The sequence below is a fragment of the Falco biarmicus genome, chromosome 5 (genome assembly GCF_023638135.1).
Source record: "Falco biarmicus isolate bFalBia1 chromosome 5, bFalBia1.pri, whole genome shotgun sequence".
Lineage (NCBI taxonomy): Eukaryota > Metazoa > Chordata > Aves > Falconiformes > Falconidae > Falco > Falco biarmicus.
Window position 1 is genome coordinate 7,417,746 of NC_079292.1, and position 26,358 is coordinate 7,444,103.

General features: G+C 40.9%; 1 protein-coding gene across 4 annotated transcripts in view; it reads right to left on the reverse strand.

Annotated features, from left to right (window-relative positions):
- PLXNB2 (plexin B2) overlaps nucleotides 1–26,358 on the reverse strand; it is a 267,942-nt gene that overhangs the window by 24,010 nt on the left and 217,574 nt on the right. For all 4 annotated transcript variants that reach the window (XM_056339913.1, XM_056339914.1, XM_056339912.1 and 1 more), the window contains 10 exons: nucleotides 25,995–26,143; nucleotides 22,905–23,013; nucleotides 10,177–10,313; nucleotides 9,369–9,536; nucleotides 7,634–7,742; nucleotides 6,179–6,406; nucleotides 5,488–5,664; nucleotides 4,892–5,031; nucleotides 3,783–3,883; nucleotides 365–594 (listed from right to left, as the gene is read on the reverse strand). In XM_056339913.1, the coding sequence (XP_056195888.1) occupies nucleotides 365–594; nucleotides 3,783–3,883; nucleotides 4,892–5,031; nucleotides 5,488–5,664; nucleotides 6,179–6,406; nucleotides 7,634–7,742; nucleotides 9,369–9,536; nucleotides 10,177–10,313; nucleotides 22,905–23,013; nucleotides 25,995–26,143 (1,548 nt within the window). The remainder of the gene's footprint in view (nucleotides 1–364; nucleotides 595–3,782; nucleotides 3,884–4,891; nucleotides 5,032–5,487; nucleotides 5,665–6,178; nucleotides 6,407–7,633; nucleotides 7,743–9,368; nucleotides 9,537–10,176; nucleotides 10,314–22,904; nucleotides 23,014–25,994; nucleotides 26,144–26,358) is intronic.

Genomic DNA, 26,358 nt, shown 5'->3' on the forward strand with positions numbered 1-26,358 from the left:
ACCTGCAGGTGACTCCTGTGATGAACCAGAATGGAATCAGCATTCTCTGCTCACATTTATTAAAAGGCTAAAACAAACTTGTAACAGCATTTTTTATGCCAGATTGGGTAATATCTGTTTCCCTACGGCCACTGCAATGTTGACTAACTCCATACTACATGACCTAGCACAGAAATATGATCATGTCTCTCCGTGCCACCAGGAAGCTCTGGCTGTGACGCCACATACCTTCAGTGGTTACTGTGGAATCAGAACTGTATAAAAATCACTAATTTTTAATGATTTTGGTTCAGTTGTGCTTGCAAACCTTGCACACACAGGTACGCCTAGCTAAGAGACAAGGCGTATCTACTTCAGTACTCACATTAATGAGAAATGATTTGCTGTTGAGGAGGTTGGAGAACTGGTTCAAAGTCTGCTCCACAGTCTGCCGCCTGGCCTCGGGAATATCCAGCTTCCCTGTAATCATCACATCTTTCTCTCCATCTTTGGAGGGCAAGAAGAAGACTCTGTCTGTGTAGGTTTTGTAGTCCAGTACTGGAATTCCAGCTTCATTGATATCATTTGTCTGATCCTCCATCTCTATCATTAGATCTGGAATAATATGCAATACAGTTTAAAGGTTCATGTAAAAAAAGCCTGCTGCTTTTTTAGGCAACATGATCTCTTTGGGTACCTTCTAATGGAAAAAGCAACTCAACACCAAAACCTCCATTTCATTTCACATTTTCTATTGCTATTTTTACCAACTACCCCATTAACTACGACCACAGCTAATCCTATGGTGACATGAATGAATGTAGGATTGTAGCACAGAGCCAAAAAAAGACACTGCTATGTTGTTTTCTTGGTTGGCTTTTTTTTTTTTTTTTCCCCAGTGCACATTCTATTCCCTCTGAGTCTAGGTCATAATAAAAGTTATTTTAAAAAACACAAAGCAATCAAGGAAAGAAAGGTTTAAAATGTAAAAGCATGCTAATTTAATTGGAAGGAAGGGGATGGCAGGAAGGAAGAAGGTTAAATGGTTCACTGAAATAGATGGAAACATTCTGTGGGACTCGAAAGCTCTGAAGTTCTTAAAAGGGACAACAATTAGGGAACCATCCTTTGGAGCAGCTATTCTAGCTGAAGGCTTTCCAATTACCCAATATTGCTGACTGACTAGAACATCATGTTAATTAATACAGTGACGTATTGTCTCAGCAATTTTATTGCAGATAATCATTCATTTACCTCTTTGTTTTATAGCATTCAGCACAGCTGAGGGAAAAGCATCTTGTAGTTTCCAGCTTTGTGGTATCTGTGCTTCCTCCTTGATGTCCCTTTCCTTGGTTATCTTTGGTCCCATGTGTTTCAGTTTGTCTGCACTTCATGCTATTGACATTACAGTTTTGCAATATGGACCCAGAATTTGTTTTGACTTCAGTGATTCATTTTACTGTTACAGAATCACAGAGCAGGTTGCACAGGGACACATCCAGGTGGGTTTTGAAAGTCTCCAGAGAAGGAGACTCCACAGCCTCTCTGGCAGCCTGTCCCAGTGCTCTGTCACCCTCAAGGTAAACAACTTTTTCCTCACATTCAAGTGGAACTTCTTGTGTTACAGTTTATACCCATTGTCCCTTGTCCTGTCGCTGGGCAGCACTGAAAAGAGCCTGGCCCCATCCTCCTGACACTCTCCCTTAAGGATATTTGTAGGCATTGACAAGATCCCCCCTCAGCCGTCTCTTCCCCAGGCTACACAGGCCCAGCTCCCTCAGCCTTCCCTCACAGGGGAGATGCTCCAGTCCCCCCACCATCCCTGTAGCCCTCTGCTGGGCCCCCTCCAGTAGTTCCCTGTCTCCCTTGAACTGGGGAGCCCAGCACTGGACACAGCGCTCCAGATGTGGCCTCACCAGGGCAGGGCAGAGGGGCAGGATCACCTCCCTCCACCTGCTGGCCACGATCCTCCTAATGCCCCCAGGATCCCACTGGCCTTCTTGGCCACCAGGGCACACCGCTGGCCCATGGGCAACTGGCCGCCCACCAGCACTCCCAGTCCCTTCCCCGCAGAGCTGCCCCCCAGCAGGTCACCCCTGGCCCGTGCTGGTGCTGGGGTTACAGGTGCAGGACCCCACACGGGCCTTTGTTGAACTCCACCAGGTCCCTCTCCACCCAGCTCTCCGGCCTGTCCAGGCCTGGCTGAATGGCAGCGCGGCCTCCTGGGGGATCAGCCGCTCCTCCCGGTTCTGTATCACCAGCAAACTGCTGAGGGTGCCTCTGTCCCCTCATCCAGGGCACCGAGGGAAAGGCTGGGCAGGACTGGACCCAGCACTGACCCCTGGGGAACACCATCTCCAGGCCTCCAGCTGGTCCCTGGGCTGCTGATCACAACCTCTGAGCTCTGCCATTCAGCCAGTTCTCAGCCCACCGCACTGCCCACACTTCCTGAGTTTACATATGAGCATGTTATGGGAGACATTGTAAAAAGCCTTGCTGAGGTCAGACAAGGTGGATGCAGTTTAGGAACTAGCTAACTCCTTGGATGTGCATTCTGCTTCCCCATTGATTGTGCTTGGTGGAGCAGAGAGGAAACCTTCAACCCAACATGCAGCAGGAGCCTGTAGCCTCCCATTAGCAGTGTCAATAAGAGACACGCACCTTCTCCCTTCAGAAATGGAGAAGTTCCATGGGAGAGGTGGTGAGAGGGAGGGCTGTTAACCTTGATAGATCCTCTCACAGTTCAAAATGCAGTTTGAAATTTGGGAATAGTTCTTGATTTGCTTCTGGTTTGTGTCCTGAACCTGGAAGGAGTCAGTTTTCCACAGAAAGCAAGCTGGTACAAGAAAAGAACATCCTGTCCCATGAATGCCAGAAAAACAAGACTGGGAGAGGTTTCCAGCGTGGCCAAAATCTTTGAGATACCCTGAGATTCTTAAATTAATTTCAAACTCTAACCTGAAATTGCTGCTTAATGCAATCCTGCTTTTTAGCCACTGTCAATATGAAATAATCTATTTCTCCTTAGAAATAAAAAGTGGAGTTTTTTTTAGGAGAGATTATTTCAACATGACCCAACAGCAAGTATAATTCAGATAATGAGCTGACATTTCATGGTAATCATTTAGGCCAATATTTGCAATGTTTGCACTCAGTTGCCTAATTTAATCGTTGCAGTGAGTAGTTCAACATGTAGAAATGCTGAGCCTTCACACCTCCCGCTGCCTTCCCTGAGATGATGCCTCTACATTTACACAGAACAATTAGCTAGCTCCTCAAATCAAGCTTAAGGTTTTCCCATGATAAACAGGGCAAAATGCTATTTCTTTCCTGAGAGCTTGCAAAATTATCCCTTTGTATGCTGATTGCTGCAAATAAATTTTGCAGCTCTGAAAACAGTTTTAAACATGAATACTTGGCACGTACGGGCATTGTGCTAAATTGTAAGTGCATAGTCAGTCACTATAAAACATTCTTACCTCATTCTTATCAATGGCCATTCATATTCAGGGCTATAAGTAACCCCAATATCAATTAGTTTCTACTTCCCAGTTGCTAACTCTGCTTTCTTTAGACTAAAACTACCCATTTCCTTTAATAACTTCAGCTCCCTATTTTATTTTATTCATAGTTTTCATATATAATAGCAAAATATCGGCTGTATGTCAATGTCAGTAATCAAGACTACTAAGATTTGCTAATTATTTCTTCCCAGAAGATAGCTTTAGCGAGCTAGCACCGTTGCTTCAGCCCATCTTCTGATTTCTCAAGAGGACCCACAGGAGTGCAAATATCTGTCATACCTGTGAATTCCTTCTTGCACCGGTCTCTGACACTCTCCTCCAGGCCTTCAAGCTGTGATTTAATTTTTTCATACTCTCGTTCTGCTTGTTGGCTCTTGCGTCTTTATGGAATAGAGGTAAGATTTAAAAAAAGTTACAAACTGCAAAAGTAAATAATTTGCAACAGCTCTGAGTGGAAAGCCAAAGGACTGGAGGATGTTTTCCTGGTTTTGATTTATTTTTAAATAGTGGCAGCAGAAAGAGAATGGAGGAGGAGAACAGCAACAGTGGACCAAGTCTCCACTCTGTGTAAATCAACCTGGCACCATCACAGGCCTCCCACTTCAAAGCATACTTGGGACAGCAATTTAAAATCCAGTAAGCAGTAGCTACAAATGCTTTCAATCACACATTAAGTACAGAAACTCAGTTTTATGTACTGAACAAAGATCGGTTGCAACATGTCCTGCACTGGCTCTGAGCCACCCAGGAGTGTGTCTGGGACTGAACAGAGAAGGTTGCAAGAGGTCCATGAGAACATTAGTGCTCAGTGAAGTACAGCCCATACTTCAGCACGAGGCCCTCATTACTAACCTTAAAATTGAGCTAAGTAGGTCTTAAGTGAAATACAGACATTGTCCTAGCCCTTTGTGAAGCATGAAATTCACTATTAATCATGAAATTTGTGTGTGGGTAACACTTATCTCAGCTGGAAAGGCCAAAATGACCCTTTAGCCAAATCCACCCAGCTCAGACCAACAGTGCTGACTTGAGGCAGCATAAACACTGATGGATATGTATACAGAATAAGTTATCTCCTTCACAAGAGGCACTTCAGCTGCCATTTCAAGAATGTGTGTGTGTAACTCAGTCTGCAATTGTGTGCTTGGCAAGCCTGGGACCAATTGTTGTACTTATGTATAAAGGACAGACTGGGCTGACTGACACCAAGGAATTTGGTGCGCGTGAGAGGAATAAATTGGTGTTCATGCATATTTCCAGCTGTAACTGCTTTCCTAAACTCTGCAGTTCATAAAAAAGATGATAATTTCTGCAGAGTGAGCTGAAAACAATCAGGGAGTACCTTGAAAACTTCAGGACAGCAAAACCACCTAATTAAATTAACTTACCTGTAACAGATGATAGAAACACCGATGATCACTATCATAGGAATAAGTACCAGCGGCAAAATAAGATTCAGTGGGATGTCACTCACACGTGTATCATATTCTACCCTTCCAAGGATCCACTCCCGGAGTCCAAATTTCACCTAGTTAGACAAGCACAGATGTTTGTCTCAAAAAGTGCAAATGGACAGTGGTCCACCTCTCAGTCGCATTCTAAATTCTTAGTAATTCTCACAAGTGAATTTCTAGCTCAAACTGCCAAATAAAGGAAAGAATTCTGAATATTTTATACTGAATTTAGGTCACCAGCACTTTATTCCATGAAGCAATTTTATTTTGCTTAGCATAAGAAGAAAAATCCCCAGCCTGTCTAGCTACGATTTTACATTCCTATGCAATGAAGGTAGAAGGCATTTGGCAGCTTGGGAATGCTCTTTACGTGTGATGTCTTCTACAGTAGGCAGAAGCTGGAGTAAGAAAGAACTGCAAAGAGTTTCTTCACAGTACTACAACTTTGGAGAATAAATTACTTCAATTAAGAAGCACTGTATCAGTGTCACTTACACATGATATTAAATTCTATTGAAAAGGTAACTTACAATGAATTCAGGAAGGTTATTGATGGTATCTCTCTTCTGCCGTTTCTTTGGTTGAGGCTGTACTTCTGGTGGCTCACAATACAAGTCCGTTTCAGTTAGCGTTTTTATGTTGCAAGGCTCATCACCCACAAAAGCCTGGGCCTCGTCTATCGTCATGGCTTTGTTCAGGTTACTGCCCTAGACAGCAAATGTAAGGCTAAGTCATCATCACTAAGTCATCATCACAAAGCTTTGGGAGACAAGACATTCTGAGTTGCAACTTGCCATTTGGATCATTTTTGGCAGCAGATGTGATTTGCACTGCAGTGTACAGAAGAGCGGAGAGGTTGGGAATTACACAATTCCTCCTCTTTGTGGTGCGAGAAGAGATGTGCCCTCCAGAGGGATGGTGGGGTGTGCCCAGAGATGCCCTTGGGAGCTCTGTGGTAGAGGGTGTTTCCAAATGCCAGGCTCACCAGGAGGGGGATTCCCCAGGAAACCAAACGTATAGCTAAAAAGATAGCAACTGTCTCTGAGAAGGGGAGGGAGGGAGTAAAGAGGAGCTGATAGTGTTCATCAGCAGTGGTAAGGGACTCTACCAAGCATTTTGGGTATGGTACCAAACTTCTGTTAAACATTCGAGAAAGGAAAGAAAAGTTCCATATATGCTTCAAGGAAAAAATGAGCAATCACCATCTCTTGACAAGTTTACCTTTGCATTAATAAGCTTGTTGACTTGTTTTTTGATGCCGTCTGTGAAGTTTTCAAAGGTTGGGTCTGCAACATAGGCAAAGGAGTGGCTCTCATTTTTTACAGCCAAATGATAATGGTCCATTAAAATAATAGTGGTAATGTTATAGTTTTCTGGGTCTTCCAGTATTGGTGGAGATGAAAAAACCACTGTGGTTTCATTGAGTCTTGTAACAACCTTTCCATCAAACTGTAAGAAATAAGACAAGAAGAACACACACATTTTGGAGTTTGACTTGTTCTTGTACATAACTGTTGATAACTTTAGCTTAGAAATAAAACCACTGGCTTTATACCATCTCCATGCAGCAGAAATAACATAGTAGAAGGTATTTAAAAAAAAAAAAGAAAAAGAAAGAAAGAAAGAAAACGGAAACACATTTGTTAATTCATTATGTTCTAGCAGCTGCCTGCAGAGAAAGCTTAGGCTACAGATCAGTTTCCATTGCCTCCAAATTCTGTGGCTCTGTACCACACTGGGCTGATATCATTAAATTGCTCTAAGATTAAGAGGTTAACATAGCGGCTTTAATCCAGATCATCTTCTGTACCATTAAGCAGCTCAGGTAGATTCTTTCCTACAGACACTGTAAAATACCTCACTGAAATTCAATAAAATTACTAGGCGAAATTTTGGAATAAATTTCCATTTAAAAAAAAAAAAAAAAACCAACACAAAAAAAGCCCTGTCAAACAACTACTTAAGGTAACAACTTAGTTAACCTGCCCTCCACCCCCAATTACACAAATTTTTTTATCCTAGAAACTCGTTTAGCCATCCAGCAACATCAACCACAGCGAACAACACTAACGGGTACCCTCAACATTTCTTCTATCACTGCCTCAGTTTCTCACTTTGAAAAATACAATTTGACAGCTTTTCTCCCACATTTCTGATATTGATTTTTTTAAAAAATGCTATTTTTCACAACTTTTTGTGAAATTGCTATAGGTGGAATATGCATGAAGCAAGAAAGAAAAGAAGACCCAGTTCACTGAGGTGTGAGAAAATAGAAGGCACTGACTGTGCAAAGCTGAGTACTCAGTATTGTCTGGATTTGGGTCCTGTGTCAGGCAAATCTCTAAAGCTTGCAGAGGGAGAAGAAGGACAAAGATAAAGAAAATATAAACACTTTCAAATCCTGAAATACATCCACTTTACCACTCGAAGCTTCATTCTTCTATCCTTATACATACTGAATGAAAATAATTTTAAAGCAAGGTACAAGTGAATGTAAGTCAAGATGGTAGGAGCAGGCTCTTTCACAGAAACCCTGAACAGACCCAGAATTCTCTTCAAACCTTATTCCACTCCAAGCCCAATGAAGTCCAGTGGGCAAATTTAAATGCATTTTTTGAACAGCTTATATGTTATGCATCCAGTGTGAAGCGTTTGGGGTGAAAGAAAGAAAATTACCCTTTTGCGATTCATTTTCCCTGCTTCTGGACGCTCTGCATATACCACCAATGAGAAACTCTGGATGAGCTCAAAACCGGTTCCAGTAACTGTAATATTTCTCCCTCCACTGAAAGGCAGAATTAAAAAAGAAGTCAAGACATTGGCTGGCAAACTACCACAGACATAGACGGCTTTATCCTGCACTGCCACTACTTCCACTGAAAACAGCTATGTAATGCCTATGTGACAATTAGATATCCTACAAAAAGAACTTCTGTTAAAGCTATCGATGACCACTGCATTTAAAAAGCAGCAATGGCAACTTCAAACTCATTTTAAAATAGCAGAATAAAAAAAGCAGAAATTCCTTTGTCAGTGTTTGTGGCTTTTCGCTGATGCCTATCTTTGTGTGTTTTATTTCTCTAATGGTTTTGTTAAAATCACTCCATGTACCACACACACAGAGACACAGGTGAGACTTTCCTGTGAAATTTTTCACAGGTCTGCGGGGACCTGGCTTCTCTATTGCCTTTCATTTGCAACACATTGTTTAAAAAATAATGCTTTACACAAGAAGAATGCAAGCAAGTTGCCAGTGGGAATTAAAGTAATCGAAGTAACATGGATTTAGAGGGATAGCAATCCTCAAAGCAATCCAAGAAAGTAAGCTTCGGTTTGTATATAGAAAGAAGTCTTTCAAATCCCCTGGGGCAAATCACTATTGATCTACCAAAAAAACCCTCCAGGCCCCAAACCCACCCAAACAAAAAATCAAAACCAAATATTAAAAACAAACCATATGTTACATAAGTGACTACTCAATATTCAAGGAGATAGGTACCAATTTCTCCAAGAGAAGTCACAGCCAATTTTATTTTTAATGTCCTATCTATAAGCTCATGATGTTATACTTCTTTTTACCGAAAGAAAGTGGAAACATCATGGTCTCTCTCTGCCAACTGTACCCCACTAAGTAGAAAGACCAGAATATTAGGGAACAGCAGAGACCAACATGAATCAAAGTCACAAGTTTGTCCCTGTATCAGTCACAGAATGACTTTCAACACCAGAGGTATGCCACAAGGACTTTTATATAGAAGATCTGCCATATTGCTACAAATGTAAGAACGGCATACATTTCTTTGCTTCCACAATTAGTACTAGGTGAGCTTTTTTTCCAGAAGGAACAGCTACACCAGATGGGGTGTTAGTGATCACCACCACAGAAGAGCGTATATCTTTTAAAAGCACTACTGAGCACCCCGATCTAGATTTCCTAAAAAGATACTTTTATTGCCTCATAGAACAAAGAGACAACAAGCCATAACTTTCCTGTTTCCAGCATACTTATTAAAAGCTGCACAGAAGAACTGTTAAAAACTTTTTCATTAGAAACCTTTTATATAGGTTGTCCTTGTAGGATAAGGATTTGTAAGTAATGCAAAGATCAGGTGTCTGACATCATGCTGAAATGCTTCACAGCTCTTTCTTTGAGACATTTTCATTTAAAAGAAGCCCAATACCTTTTCTGGTTTCAAGATTTACCTTTGAAGTGCGGATTAAAGTTTGGAGGTAAACAGAATATTTTCAAACATCAGCTGCAGTTAAGATGAGAAACTCTGTGTATCCAAATGCATGCATGCCTAGAGTACAGGAGTTTTTATTTCAAATAGTCCTATATGCAATAGGTTTATTACATATGACACATATATTAACCCAGTTGTAAATGAAGTTATGAAAAACATTTCATTACCTGCTAAAGCTGTTTACTGGCAGGAACTTGGTGACAGTAGGATTCTCACTGTATGAAAATAGCTGTGGTACACTAATTATTGTGTCCCCATAGACCATTGTGACTTGAACAGCTTCAACCTTGCTATTACGTCCTGTAATGCAAACAATCTCATCTCCAAATTCAGTGCTAGATTGGAGAAGAAAAAGAAGAGGAAACATCTTCAGTTACTAGCATTACGGTGATTTATACTCTTTACTGTAGGACCCCAGAAACAACAAAAACAAGGCTCTATTTTTGCTAGGCACTGAGTAGTTATAAGAGGAGACAACACTCTCTTCAGATCACTTAGATCTTTAAAAAAGATGTAGGATATGAAAAGGAGTAGTGTACAAACACAAGAACAATGCAATGTCAGCATACTTCATGTCATTCTTCTTTTGGGCAGAAGAGAAGGGTAGCAATTAATAAAAGGGAAAAGAAGTGAGAGGAACAAGTCAAGTGGCAGCAGAAGATAAGGACTTTATACAGAACCACTGAGATGCTGAGTGAAAGCATGGATGGGTTTGGAGCAGCCAGTCCAGCAGAGAAAGCTGAAACTGGAAAAATCTTTGGATATCTGCGCTCTCCCACTTTCGTTGTTTTCAGAGCTGCTTCTTCCAGCTGGATCCTCTGAGTAATTTCTGTTTGAATGTTACGTGCAGAACTCCATTGCATGGGTTGCGTCATGAAGAGCTAGACAATGGATTTGTTTAATTTCTAAAGGCCAGAAAAGGTTGGTGCTTTGTTAGGATACAGCTCTCTGTTGTTAGTTACTCAGGGTACGTACACATTGCAAGGCTGGCTACCGACTGAAACTTTAACATCCTTCTTGGAACCAGTGGCCAGGTTTGTACCAGTGATGGTAAGTGTGGTACCACCCGCTTGTGGCCCACTTTCAGGTCTTATTCGAGAAGGACGAGGTTCCTGCAAAGAGGAGATGGTCAAAATAATTAGGAAAATTAAAATGAAATTTACACCAGTATTAATTGATATAATAGCTAACAGAAGTTTAATATTACTACCTGAAAAATAAGAAAATGAAAATAATGTTGGACAATTCTAAACTAAAACAAAATCTTTCATTATTCACGCTGAAGGAAGAAGTAACAGATGATGTGAATGTAATTCTATGTTTTCCATACTATATTTTATGAGGCTTTGCATGAATTTCAATTCCCTATTTTAAAAATGTAGACTTAACTGCCATTAAGTTTGTGAGAGCTTCCCGTTGGATTTCCTGTTTTCATACTTACTTTAAGATTTCTCTCTTCCTTATGGCTGTCTTCACCCTTCCTTACCTTTTTCTACATTCTGTGTCAGCCACATGATAGGCAGAGCAAGGTTTTAAAAACTGATACTGAACAGAAAGAACATGATTCCCTTTATCTTGTAAGGCTCTTAATTGTGGTAAAACTGTTATCCTATTATTGAGCAATGAGCTTGCAAAGAAAGAAAATCAGAAAACGCTAAGCTTTTCTTTATGCACCTAGAACCTTGGAGCAGATTTCTTAAAACCAATCGCAACAAGCAGACACACTTCAAATTGTTGTGAAATTTGTTAGATATTTAAATTTATCAAATAATTTCCCTCCTTTTGTTCTCAATTCAGTCTTTGTTTCCGTGATTGTATTCCAGGAGCTATGACAATTTGATTTAATTACTTCATCACTAAGTAGTCCCTGCTTCCAATTGAGAAAAGTGTTGTTATTTAGGACAACACTGAAGCTGCTGAATCAAGACGATGACTGAAGCTGTGCAAGCTGCGTGAGATGGGTTAGCAGCCAGCTCCAGGCGAGCGCTGCCTGCCTGGCTGGGTCTGCAGACATGCTACAGCCCTCGCACTGGGGCGGCAGCTGCGGTGCACGCAGGCAGCAAGGTGGTCCCATGCAGCCAGCTGCCACGTGCACAGATAGGATGCCACGTCCAAGCATGGCTACGAGGGACCCTGCGTTTGCTAAAGCATACCAGATGAACAGCTCAGGGAGGCTGTGAATAGGCAATGCCTTTTCTGATGTATAACTGTGCTTCTTCATCCATATTCAAACACAAGCCTTCCTTAAATGAGTCCAATAAGCCATAAGCTTATTTCCCAATCTCATGTATTTTTGTAAATGACATCTGCTGTCCTCCTCCTCTTGCATAATCTTGCTAAAATGGTTGACTGATAATAAAGTCGCGGCTTGCAGCTATTCTGTATGAAGCATATGCAAATAAGGAGAAGCAAAGAAGTTCGAAAACTTCCCTTGCTGTTGAGGGTTTCCCTGATCACCATCACACTGTGCTGATCTTCCATTCTAAGGAGGAAAAGCCCTGCTCAGAAACAGAGAGCTACAAGCCCACATCTTACTAGTCGTGCAACAAAAGCCTTTCCCCCGTGTTGTTTTGTTCAGGCACAGACTGCCATCTCTGACAGCTTACAGCTACAAAACCAAGGGCCCATGAATGGCAGAGAGGAGGGGGACCACAGTTTAGTTCAAAGCTCAGTAAGCCATTGACAGGTTTTTACAAAGCAGCAGGAATCTGTAAAAATGCATCCAATTGACCACATAGTTACTTTACAAATTTGTTTCATTGAAGCACAGATATTACAGAAACACGGAGAACTCGTACTTGCTGTGCTTGTCTTATACCTTCATGTCTGAGCAACTTCCCTTTGAAGGAATGCATCATGGTTCAGCTCACTTCACAAACCCACAATGACAACTGTAATTTGCTCTCAAGTCACTGAGCTTTAGGGATATGCTTTAACACTAATTGGGTGTCAATTGCTTTTCTTCCCTGAGAGAAATCTGTTTGTAAACCCTTCACTCCTCAAGATGTACGTCGCTGCAGCATATGACTGCTCTCATGTACTAACCTTTGATTTAATTTTAATTTAATACACCACTCAGGTTACAAGATTTTACGTAGGGAAGTGACTCAAAGTAATTTTACAGTATTTTTTAAGCAAAAAAGAGCCTTGCTTCAATATAAAGAAGTTGACTAAAACTTGGTCGCGTAGGTCTATATAACCCTCTCTGTGCATACTCTTCCTTGGATTTAATTGCTTGCCAATTTAAGCTAAATTGAAGTCAGTCATGCCAGGGTAGGTAAAAAGTTGGAGGGGGTCAGTTTTAAAAATCACACTTGAAGTTTAAATTAACACAGGCCTAGACATGTACTCCACAGAAAAACTCATTTGTGCTTTTTTGTAACACAATTTTGTTGCTAAAAAAATTACAATCAAAATTATATATAAAACACACAGTCAGTAAATAGTTTATACAAACATATCAAATATTTTAAGTGTAACTTTACCACACAGACAGAAAACAGTAATACCTTTTATTAAATTCAAATGAAATTTTAACTGCTATGAATTGTTAAGCATGCTGGGCCTCTGTGTCATCCACAGTAAAAATCCACAGCAATGATTAGCTGCGTAACATGTCTGGGACAGCTTTCAGACAGAAATATCTGCCAAGAACCACTACAGAATCAGTATGGACAAATTAGTTATCCCTGAACCTCAGAAAAACTATTTCAAATGTGTGGCCTTTTCCCTAAATACTACCTCCACTGAAAGCCTAGCCCCTAAGACAGACTTGGGAAGGAAAGGAACAAGAAAAGGTTTCTGAAGCATCACACAGCACTGTTCTCTGTAACCTCAGCATAAAAAATGCAAGGAAGCTTGCTAGGAACTTCTGTTGGACAGCCGTATTCCTTTCTTCCTGCAAAAATGTGAAATAATTGTGCTGTTAAAGCTCTGCTGGGTTATCTGACAGGTAACTTTGGCTGGCAGGGTGTCACCTAGCTCTGTTCTTAACAACCAGTAAATATCGAGTGAACCACGAACTTAAACCAGAACTGAGCAGCACCATTGTCTGTGGCAGACCTTTCAGTGGTGCCTACATTTGCCTCCCTAGGAAAAGGGATGTATAGGTACCCAAACAGCAAATCTATCTCTGAATAACACAGCTGCAAGGGGGAAGTGAAACAAATATGTGTTCCATTTTCCTCAGAAACTGGTTTTTTTTTTTCTTAGAAGGACTTCAACTCTGCTGGAAGTTAAAGCCCAGCTACACCGGAGGGGAGAAAACGCCACCCACATCTCACCCTACCCACGGCACAGCTGCAGCCGAGAGCAGGCACATCTCGGCTGCACTTCAGGCTGAATGGAAAACCAAGGCAAGAACCATCCTGGCAGCTAACCCAGGTAGCAGCCAAGGAGGAGATGGAATAGTTCTGTTTAACCTGTATTTTCTCTTTAATCGCTGATCTTGCAGCAGTTCCTCGAAGGGCTATTTTAAACAGCTTAATTCAAAGTATTCATATTTAATGTATTTAAAGTAATTTTGCAAATACCAAGAGCTCTCCAGAGACCAAATAATGTGGACACCTCATAAGATGATCTAATAAGGAGAAGCTGAACCATGCTCTGTGTGCAGAGGAATTCTTCAGCATGACTGCTAAATCAAAGCATTGTATAGTAACACTTTGTTACCATAAACTTGTCAGGAAAATGATTTGATTAGTTTTAACCTCCTATTTTCTGTTTCACATTCCCCCCCTTTCCCTTCCTCTTAAGGACCTGCCAGAAAGAATAAGTAGTTGAAATAGATTACCAAGAATGTTAACAATTCTAATAACCATTTTATTGCAAAACCAATGTGCTACGAGCAAGTTTCAGTGATGTCCTAAAGTATTCATGGATGGCTCTAAGAGCAAAGCTACATTGCTCCACCTGGCAGTCTTCTTAAGAATACCAATAAAGATAAAGATTTAGGTTATCCAAATGCTCATCCAGGAAGCATTTTTCAAAAACGCAGTTAGGTAGATAGAATCAGCAGGACAGTGATATTTCGCTGAATGCCAAGATAATTTGAAAAAGTACGATCAGTGGTGGTACAAGCCTTCAATAAGAATTGTGTTACCTAAGGAGAAGGCAGCCACTTCACATGGTTGACATGTCACCCACCAGTGGGACAAAGGCTCAGACCCCGGGAAGCCGCCAGGCCTAGTCTTCTCTTACAGTCTTACCTTACACAGTCAAGCAAAGCTGCACCTAACCCACAGCTCTATGCTGCTTACCACAGCCCTGCATGAGATTCCTTCTCCTTGCAGAGGAAAACATGGGGCAAAGGGTAAATCCTTCACTGCAACCCTTTTTTTGAGGGGTAATAAAAGTGGTGCTGTTACCAAGAGGCAACGCCCTTTAATTCAACCAATAACGAATGTTTAACCCTACAAACAGCACTGATAAACCTAGGACCTCCAGTGCTGCATGATCAGTGATGTCACCTTTTCCAAATCCCCTCAGGGATATTTCTTCTCTCCTTGTTTCTGCCCTTTTCTCATTTCAGTCTCTGAATCAGAAGTACGCCTGCTGTCATAATAAATACGCTGCTTTCATTTTCAGCCCTCTGCACCTTGGGATCTTTGTTGGTTCAGTCAGAAGGTGCCCAAGGGAAGTCACACTTTCTGTAACATCACAGCACAGCGCACCACTATAAAAGCATGCTGCAGTGGCTCCGTGCAATTATGATGCTAAGCAGAACGTTTGATTATGTGTCCTATATGAAATTTTTAGAAGTCTTGTAATAATTCTGGAAAACGTCAGCCTTTGTGAGGGCTTGGCAGTACTTCATTTCTCATGGACATAGTAAAATTTAAACAACCCTACAAATGTTAATTTAACCCTTGTTTCATAATTCCTTAAAGTGTACAAAATCACAATTCATACATATTTCAATCTCTTCTTATTTTCCTTGAAATGAAGGAATGTTCTTTCAGGTCTATACTTCTCTTTTTGAACCAGGAAAATATTGTTCATGTCTTCCAGGTAGGTTAATGTTTGAGCATAAATATTTTCTGCAATAACAGGTTACCTCATTATGTGGGTTTTTTGATAGTCTAGTTTAAAAAAGCCTGGTAAATCATCTCCCAGCAGAGTGACTTCCCTCCACAGAGACCCCCTACCACCTTACGCCCTCATGATCATGCCCTGTGTTAGGAAGCGGATTTGCAGTTTTGGTGAAACTCAAGCACACCCACGACTATGCTATTCAGAATAAAATACATTAGAATAGTTCAGTTGGAAGGGACCTACAACAATCACATAGTTCAACTCATCAATGGGTGTAACTTGCTCCCTGCAGCGTGGTTTACCCTAAAGAAATAATTTGACCTCAACAGGATTTCTTGCCTGCAGGGCCAAACAGATTGTAGCTTGTCAGTCATGGGAAATTTGAGCATTTTACATATCTTACATAAAAACCTTCCTTAAATCCTACTTAGGTGTAATAACGTTGAGCTAAAGAACTCAAAGCCTACTTGCAGCCCTGCCTTCCCATGTTGTACCACGTTGCTGGGTTAGTACTCCTGAACTGATAAGCAGCTTTCCCAGCACGTTGATAACCATGAGGCAGCTTTGCTGGAAAAATAATAATGCTACAGGTATGTTACCTCTTCTGCTTTTGTGGCTGTGATCCGTGCCCATCCCATTGATACCATTTACCTCAAAGCAGTGGCTATCTGCACCAATTTGAAGCAGTGAGACAATGACAGTTTCTAAGTCCTTGTACATTCCTTATAGTACATACCGTTCAAATAGCACTAGTTTGTTTGGTAGCAAATTCATTTATTTTCTTTGTAATACCAATGAATTTTCTTACGTGGTGTTTGCATTCCTGTGTGCCACTGCCTTATCTTTGCATCAGGGACTAACCTGAGCTTCACAAACTATATTTTTTGGTTTTGCCTGACAGTAATGCCATAGTCTTGCAACAGTACGTCCTCTGAGGTGCTCTGTGCTTTGTCAGCACAGAGGTACTGGCAAAAAAAAAAAAAAATACTGGCAAAAAGCTATACACTGGCCCAAGTATGTATGTGACTTCACACTCAGGCCATTTTCCAGTGTCCTGTTTTCTTCATCACAGCTAGAAATCTCTTCTTTGCTTGCTCTATTTGTATCTTTTGCCTCCTACTTACAAATCTGTTCACAGAAATGCTGATATATTTTTCATTTTAGTCTCATGCTTTCTGCATGTTAGAGGGTAAATTATCTCCATGCCTTTTCGACTTACAGTCACATTTAGACGCAAACTTACTTATTAGCAGTGTACATGACTGCTGCTCTTATACAGCTACTGCAGACCCTCTGAGCATTCACATTTCAGCTTACATTAATCATCCTGTTTATTAATCTAGAATGAACTTTTTAATCTTTAATATTTTATGACTTGCAGTTAGTCTTTTTGCACAGTTAGGAAGGTGACCTCTTATCTCTTCAGGTTTCTGATTACAATTTTAGTAAAAGATACCTTTTACAGGCTGAAAATGCTTTCAGAGAGCTCCCAACATTTTAGATCTCTCTGGTCTGCTGGTGCTGAATCAAAGCACAGCTTCTATCTGGCTAACAGTGGGGTTACTCCTATTGTCCCTTTCTTTTTTATCCAGCTTCTTTGCAATTTTACCGTTAAAGATATGCAGGTGCAAATGAAAACCATTTCCCCAGCCTCTTTTTCACTCACCTGACTTGCCTTTGAGATCTGATCTGCCAGGCCGATTCATGCTCTTTTTCACTCGATCTGTTTGCTTTGCAGCTTTCCTGGTTTACACTGTCATGTCCAGCTAACTCACTCATGGTCCCTTGCACAGTATTCAAGAACAAGAAGAGTGCACTCCTATGGAGCACCACCTAGGTTCTGCATTTCTTCTTTTTCTGTTTTTCCACTCATCTGTCACCAAGCATATCCTCAGCTTTTTATATTCCTGGGCATGACTCTATAAATAGGGATACTATCTACTATAACATTCATCTGTGGTAGGCAGTTTCTAGCCCAAGAACTATACCACCAAGATAAAAGCAGTTACCCTTTATCCCTCAGTAATGCAGAAAATCAACAGCAGAAACAACCAGCCACCAAGGATGATACTGGTGGATCAAAAGAGGGGCCAGAAATTCAGGAACAGTTGGAAGGCAACAAAGAAGGGGAGCCTAACAGAGGTGCAAAGAAACCTGGGCATGAATTCTATGCCTCAGAGTGGGATGCTGGAGAAAATGCAACTGTGCCAGACCACAAGCAGAGACACAACTGAGGAGGGAAAAGAGGACGGTGGCAGAGTACATCGCTGTGATGCCATGAGAGATGCCAGCTGCAGCACAAGGGGAAGCCAGCAACAGATGGATGTGTTCAAATGGACGTGATGGGCAGCAAATAGCAAAGCCACCTAAGCTCCCTTCTGCCAGCTCCGGTAAGCAGTGACCTCCAGTTGGGGGTTTGCCTTTGATGCTAATGCACATCTTCACAAGTAGGGCTGGGCTCTTGGCTTCCACACAAGCAGAGCACAGGGATGCTGTTTCAAGGACCTGGTGACAGTGCACAGACTTATGGATAAAGATTTTCACAAATGTACAGAGCACATTATTGCTCTGCATTTATCTCATGTCCTTTCCTTCACGAGTAACATTTCCCTTTCCTCATCCTAGTTCCAGCTGCAATAAGTTCTGGCTCTTGATGCATGTCTGTAAACGAACTAATTTGTTGCCAAAATTATCTGCCCTGCACTGAAAGCCAAATTATTCTGCCAACACTTGCATGTAACGCACACAAAAATTGAAACCATTAAAGGCATAGCCCATGAAGTGCTGTAGATGCTGGCCACCTTCATGGAGGTCAAAATGTCATTTCATGGACTATAAAGGTAACCACAGGAGCTAAATTAAGCTTCTGAACAGGGCATGCAAATCATTAGGAACTGCTTTTCTCCCCCTTCCACTTCCCTCCTTTCTCAGATTCAAGGGAGCCTGCTTCTTGTTTCTTCAGACAAGCCACCCACTCACAGGATATTCAACCAGAGAATTTCCATTGCGCACTCTTGGCAGTCTGGTATTCACCGCAGCGGCTGATCTGACCCACCAGCTCGCCTCATCACAGCATCCACAACACAAGCCAGGCTCCAGTTCTGGGCTATTTCTGCAACAGCAGAGAAGTGAGTGGAGCCCTGCCTTTCTGGGGCTGCTTTATCCAAACCTCACACCGTGTGAGCTGATCAAATGCTTCCAGTCACTCCAAGGCAGAGCACTTGCCTGGCAAATACACTTTGTGTGCTGTCTACTGTCTAAGGGATACTAATGCAAAGGGTTGGTATTTTAAACAACTGATTTTTTGGACTGCAGGCAGCGTTTTTTATTGTGAGGCAGGCACCACATGATTTTCTGAAAAGACCACAGAGCCTTGCTGACAAGTTTGATGGAGAAATGGAAGCATGCATGACTGGGAAGTCTGCATGATCATGCAGCCAGTGTTCACTGGCAGCTTTCAAGCAGAACCATGAGCACCGGATAGTGGGACATGTATTTAAGTGCATAGCTCAGATGATAATTAAGTCTAATAATGCCCACATGAGGAAAGGCCAACTTTGCTAAAACTCTTGGCTACCCAGGAGTTCTCCTGGCCCCTATGCAGGCTGACAAACAAGACATGCTCCGGGACTCAAGAATAAAATAAGATCCTCTGGAAGCAATTCCAGACTGCTGCAGATGTGTGGTTTATCAGCATCAATCGTAATGGCAACAAGCATGTAATACCTCCCCACAAAAACGCACTCAAAACCCCCAACTGCAGTGTAAAATGCATGTGTTGAGGTAAAGACTTAGGGTGAAAAAATCAGTGAGTTAGCTAAAACCCTTCACAAAAGCCTTGGGGCACTAATGGCACTGCATTGGTGAGAGGTCCCAAAGCAACTGCTTCAAAAACCAAGAAGGAAAGCAGAGGATGGATGGAGGTAAGAGGAAACTGCCAAGCTGGGAGCAGATCAAAGTGAAAGTGTGCACTTCGTTGAATGTAACCGTGCTGTTCAAGTTCACATTCAAACCTTCAGTAAGGTGAATAGTCACGTTCATGACTGTTTTCAGATCAGACTCTAATTTATCCTCCTTCTTCCTCTTTTTGGTTATTCATCTCATCTTGTTTAGGTAAATAGACTTCCTGATGTACTAAAAAGTCATTATTTCCAAGCCAGTCCCTTCCTGCACCTTCAGAACCTCAGAAACGTATTACACTTTTGCAAAGTTCTACCTCTAATTTCACCATCTTACATTCGTTTGAGCTATCTGACACCATATAGTCTTTTTAACATCCACAGCCTAAAACTCACAGAATTGCTCTTGCTGACAGATGCTGGAGATCCCAGAACCAGCTGCATGCTCTCCCTTCTGGTGGCTCAAGTCTGAAGATGAGGCATTCTGAGAAAGGGATCATGCTTGTGATTGTATGGGATCAGCAAATCAGGGCCATATACCTATGAAAAACCTAACTCTCTCCTTTGATACTGCTTCTCACCATCATAGTAACAACCAAATCAGATGAAGTTAACAACAAATAAAAAAGCAGGACTGGCCTTTAGCCTGTGTTACTGCTCCACCTGCTTCGAGACCATCCAAGCTGTCAGCGCTCCAGATGTACCACGGGGCTGGATATTAAAATCTAGCATCACTTCATTTCTATTTTACTAAACAGGAGAATGGTTATTGCCTGATGCTGCTTGTACTGAAACAACAGAAATGTCAGTAAAGGAGAACTGGGTGACCAGAATTTAATTTCACTGGAATGGCTGGACTTGAACAGCACTTGGGTCAGACAGGGAAATTGTGATGGGTAGGGAGAAACAGAGCCTTCTTCCCCTGTTATGCAACAAACACAGATGAGATGTTTACTGCACAGTACGGACTCCTGTGGACCAGGGCATTCTAGTTCAGAAGTAATTTTAAATTGAAACCATGGCTTCCCTTTTAAGTGGATTTTTGACCCATTTAATGGAGGTCTCACACATTCTTCAGCTCAGAACTGTGCTGCAGACAGGGCAGATGCCCAAGGCTGAGCCCCAAGTTGTGCTGACTAATGATCCTCATCAGTCCAGCTTTAAAAATGCATTTCTTTGTTCAGACTGGGTATCAGCAAGAGCCAGATGTAGTAGTACTTAGAGAATCACAGAATGGTTTGGGTTGGGAAGGACTCTCAAAGATCATGTAGTTCAACCCCCTTGCCACAGGCAGGGGCATCTTTCATTACATCATGTTGCTCAACATGACCATCTAACCTGACCTTGAACACTTCCAATGACAGAGCATCCACAACTTCTCTGGGCAGCCTGTTCCAGTGTCTCACCACCCTCACCACAAAAAACCCCTCTTCCTTATATCCAATCTACTTGGTAACTGACACTGTGCTTTTGGTGGCAGGCACTAGACACATGCACAAGGCTGAAACTGCAGGGAGTATGGTGACACCTCTGGGGCACAGAGACACACTGGGCTGAGCAGCTGCAGTCTCCTTGTGCGTTTCTGCCCCGTGCTGCCACACACTGCATTTAGAGTGGTCACTGCTAAAGTTGAAGCTATTTTGCTTCCAGTAATCAGAGCACACAGTTAAAACAGTGATAATTACCAGCAGGAGGGTAGCCAGACTACGTGCAAAGAAAAGGGGAGAGATAATAGAAAATTTATTTTAGGAAGGCTCTTGGGAAGAAGAATATTTTCTTTCCTTTGTATATATGGAACAGAAAAGGTTTTAAACAAAGCACAGATTTCGCATGACTGCTGAAAGAACTCACCAAAGAGCTGCCTGAAAACAGCAATGAAACAAGACTGTAGCTTTTAACAACATCAACTGACGTGACTTTCTGCTCTGATTGTCTGTTCTCATGCCAAAAGCGCTTGTGTCGTACTTGTAGAGGTGTGCGTTGGTACGACACCCCTGTACTGACTTTAATCCTACTGCAGTTCATAGTTGGCTTCATTTTGTTGTGGAACAAAATGAAATGAAACTAGACACCAATTCCACCAGTTTTAAGGCACCAACCGTATTACTTGCCATTGCTTTGCGTTTTGTAAGCAGAGTCCCCACAGAAAGATTTTTGCAGTAAATAAAAATGCTCTTTATCAGCAGTTAGCCTAGGCGTCTGGTATTTCAGTAACCTCCATGCAGGCAGAGATGGCACAGAGGGAGTCTTGGACTTGCAGGATGCCTGTGCTCAGCGCCTTCTCCAAGCGCCTCACGGATGGGCGATCAAGAATCTTCCCATTAAGTAGCCAAAAGTGGTGGTTTGCTTATCTTGCCTCTCAGATGGGCTGAGCAGGGAATCACACCAGAACAAGTTTACAGGCAGGCTCTGAAGCCTACATGGGGGCTTCAGATTCCGTTTCAACATACTCCATAACATCTTCATGTGGTTTTCATGCAAACCACAGTAGAATCTTTAAACACAGGAGATGCACAGGAGAACTGGTGTAAAACATACCCAATGCAACGGGCTCATGTCAAAATCTCATCTTTTGTAGGGTTTATTGTCATAGCCTCTGTCCTAGAGACCACAAACACATAAACATGGGAGATTATGTCGTTGTTCTCTGGTTACAATGAATGAGATTGATGACGAAAGACTTACTTATAACTTACATTTCCACAAAGGAACAGAGGACATTTTCAAGCAAAAAGGGTATTTTTTGCAGAGGTATCACCAGGAAGAGGAGGTATTTGCTGGGAAATTATGGAAAAAACACTTCTACCCTGTTTTGTAAAAACGAGAATATCCTCTTCTCAGTTGAATGTCATTCTTGACTTATTCTACTGCTTACTGCCAACTCTTTTCCTTTCCTTCTCACAAGATACCAAGAATTAATGAGACATAAGTTTAAACAAGGGAGAAGATAAAAGCCTAACCCACTCTTTATGTTTTATAGATTTACAGTTTGTAGGTGTAATTTTAAGTATCAATATAAGGACAGAGATTATTTAAACCTCTCAGCTATCAGGGGCTCTTATAAAAATTTTGAAGACCTCATAGATACAGATAAAGCCACTTGCTGCTAAAACCACAGGCTAGACCAGCTATAACCTACGGCCACATTTAGGGTAAAGCAATTAAGACACAAACTAAATTCTCCTTCATAGTGACACTGAAAACAAAGGATGTGTAGCATGAACACACATCATGCTGTCTGTGGCTCTGCATGCCATATTTTTAAATGAAATAAATATTAAAAAATTAATGTACCTTCATTATTTACTCTTCAGCTGTTCTGCATCCATTCTTGTAATTAAGAATGCTGGCTAGACTAAACACTGTGATTATAATAGTGCACCAACTGTGCATCTAAAAAATACCTAATTTTTTTGCAGTGCTGTTTTTTTTCATTCAATATTTTTTTTATTCAATAGTGACACTTACAAGAAATGTCACTACTAAATAATTTTATTACAATTTCTTTTCTACCGCATCTTTTTAACTTGAATTACAAACAATATCATCCTATTTTGAGACTCTGGATCTATTGATCAGAATAGATTTCTGGTAAACCCTTTGTGTAAAGAAATGCTCAAGTTTAGTGTTTTCTAACATACTTGAATGACAGTGCTATTGATAAAACAAAGTTTGTAAGGCAAACACAAGCAACTCTGTGCTTAACAGGTGAACTTCTAACTTTAGTCACACACAACATATAAAACAGATGTCTCAAAAAAAGGCACTTACCTGGTATGTAAACAGCACTTCACTTGGTGATTTGCCTAATTTTCCGTTGATGTTAACTTCAATTTGACCTTGTTTTGGTTCATTCATTGGTCCAACTTGACATACAATCCTAGCAAGAAAGAATGTAAGTTTATTTGTTAGAAGTAACAGCTACAATACCAATGCAATTTATGTGAGCTACCACACACACTGACAGCAAAAGCGCTAACTTTGCTTTATCCTACACAAGGTACTTGAACGCTGCCTCAGATTCCCAGCAAAAACACCCAAGAATAATTTAATCTTCAATCTAAAGGTAGGTAAAACTGAAACCTGAGCACTGTACACAGCAGGTACCTCAGCAGTCCGTTAATAGAGATGCCTTCTACAGAAGACTCAAATTCAGACCAGAAGTCAGAGGTGAACCTCCCTAGCCCTACACAAGGTTTTCACTGGACCTTATAATGTTAAAAAAACCAAAGGATGCTCACCTCCCTTGTTGTAAGGATCAGAACGTCAGCTATCTTATAACTTTGTGTGTTTTAATTGCTGATACTTTTACGCATTCTGCTATCTTTCAGCTTTAAAATAGTGTATTTTTACACCTATGGTCAAAATCCCTTTAGATTTACTGTTCTCTGAAAATAAATCCTCAGATAAGCCATGCAAAATCAGAGGTCAAAGAACACTGGCCGAGAAAAACACTGCCTTAACTAACACTGCTGCTGCATGATGGCTAGGATGTTTAAATTTTTATTTCAAACAGGTGATCCACAGAACACGAGCATGAAAATGCAGTAAGGATTTGACACACTTGAAAACTGGGACAAATGCTTAATGGAGAGCTGATAATACGGTTAGATAAGGAGGTATATAATGTTTGCAGCCTGTGCAGGCAGACTGTTTCATATAGGACACACCCCGAGGATCACTGCTCATTTCCTTCACTCTTTCCCTCTGGAGTTATTGCCATTCTTCCTTAAGCAGTGCACGACTCCTTAAAAAAACCAACCAAAAGCCCTCAAATAGAAAAAAACAAGCAACAATCTCAAATTACTGGGTATAATGTAGTTAAATTGGGATTTATAATAAAAGGATTGTGAAGTTCCCCTGCAGATCACTCCAGACTTTTCTGCCTGGGTACTGGCAAATGGACAAAATTCTCTAAATTCTTGCATGTCCTGGCATGTGTATGGCTGCCTGAGTCTGTTCCTCATCATCTCTTTACTGTATTCTTGGAAGTTGTATCTTCTTGTCAGGCAGAAACAGGAAACGGTGCCTTTGGAGGAAATTCTACCATATGTCAAGCTAGGGAAAGCAGTCGGGGGCCAGGGCCGGGGTGTGTGTGTGTGTGAAACGCCATGGCGTGGCTAACAGGGATTTTAATTGAGAAAAGTTCCCTCCCCTCCCCAGCGTAGGCATTGCCTCCCCTCCCCCATGTTACAAATGGAAAACTACAAAGAATGAGAACATGACTTCTCAAGGCCAACAATTAAATCACCACAGAGCCAGAAAGCAGCCTTAAGTGCCTTAAATCTCACTGCTTTCCTGCCCATGGGAGCAACTGTCTCCTAAAAATTACTAGCTTTTTAGTGCAGAAGGGTAGGGGAGCAAGACTAGACACTTTTTTTATTTTATTATTAATTCAAATAAAAGAAGGTAATAATAAAACAAAAGAATGGAGGAAGGTAAAGACAGAAAATTACAGATATCTATTTGGAGATTTTGAGTAACTTCTTTTTCAAGGCTTCTCTAATGGAGAACATCCTTCAAACCCCCCTAATTTGTTGATAAATGACATTATGCAAGTTGCATTTGTTCTCACCCATCACCACACTGGCAGAGCTCAGGAAACCAGTAATGTTGCTATGATACAAGGAACCAGTTATCTCAGTTCTGGCTCCTTTCCACGTATTTAAAAATATCAAAAAGCTTTAGGAAAAAGCCAAGAGGCTGGGGAAATTCTTGTAAGGTTATGCTGCAATTCAGTGCAGCTTTTGCAAACACTGAAAATAATAAGGATTGGGAAAAGATGACTGTAAAAGAGTTGTGAATTTTGTGGATGGTGATGCTATTCTTAAGTCCTAGGGGCCTGGGAAGCTACTAAATGTCTGATCCACAAACTGACTAAAGCTAAACATTTTTCATAAACTAAAAAAAATAAAAAATAAAAAAATAAATAACTTGGATATCTTCAAGATTCCTTTCAAAACACACCACAGAAATAGCAAAAAGTTACTGTACTTTACTAATAACTTCAGTTAAATTAACTGAAGAGAAAGAAAGCCAAGGTTTCCATTGCAGGTTTATATATCAAAACTGAATGAAAGAAAAATCACACTGCTTAAAATATGTCATTACTCTTAATACTACTACTGAACCTTCATGCTATGTTTTTTATCAGCTAAGCCAAAAGGGTATTTCCTTCTTGAAATCAGACACTTGATATAATTTGCATTAAACACCTAGAAGAATTTAGGCACTTTGTTTTAATTTTTGGCGTTGCTTAAGAGTGTGACAAGTAATCCACAAAACATCTACCAGCCTGCTTAGGCAATTCAACATCCATGGACTTGTTGGCTCTGTGATGAAACTTAGTCATCTGAAGCTAAACCAGAACTCCAGGCTCCCTCCCTGCCCCCAGGAAAGAAACTTTAGTCCATGCTGGACTAAAACAAAAAGATTTAAGCTTCCTCTTGCTTTGCCTACTTTCTACTAAATCTTACATGCTTGGCTGCACTGTGGTTCAGATTTAGCAAAGATTTTAATGACTAGATGCACACCTATAATGCCTTTAATTTAAAAACAAAGAAACAGTCCTGAGATATCTGCAGTAACAGTTTATGAAAGCTTTTCAAACAAAAAAGGAAAATAATCTATCAATCAGAAGCAGGATGTTAATATGCTATTGTAAATGTATTGCTGTATTAGCATCTAAAAGAATTTTAAATAAAGATTCAAACATGTTACTATGAAATATTGCTGGTATGTTGCACTAGTTATTTTTTTAATCGATAACCTTTTATAACCACAGGAAGCTCATCTTCTCCTGAAAATGCACAGAAGTTCCTTTTTTCTTTTAAAATCTTGTGAAAAATATCTAGCAATTACCTTGTGGAAACAGAGTAGAATTCCTCTTTGAAAAGACATTCCTTGTCTGCCACCATTATATTTTTTACATCTTCTGCTTTGATTCCCAAATTAGATCCCATTATGGTCAAAAGAATTCCACCACTTAGTGGTCCAGTTTTTGGCTCAATCTGTGTTTGCATGAGGGAAAGCAAAAAAAAAAAGCAGCAAAATTAAATAATGCAGTGACCATTTTGATCTTGTACACTATTTATTTAAAGCTACTTCAAGTTACTGGCACTTGAAATGCAAAAAATGTTTCTTGCAGGACGCACATAAAAACACTCCATGTAACTTTTTAAGGTTAATTAATCATGTTAGCTCAAACCAGTATTCATCAGCTGCA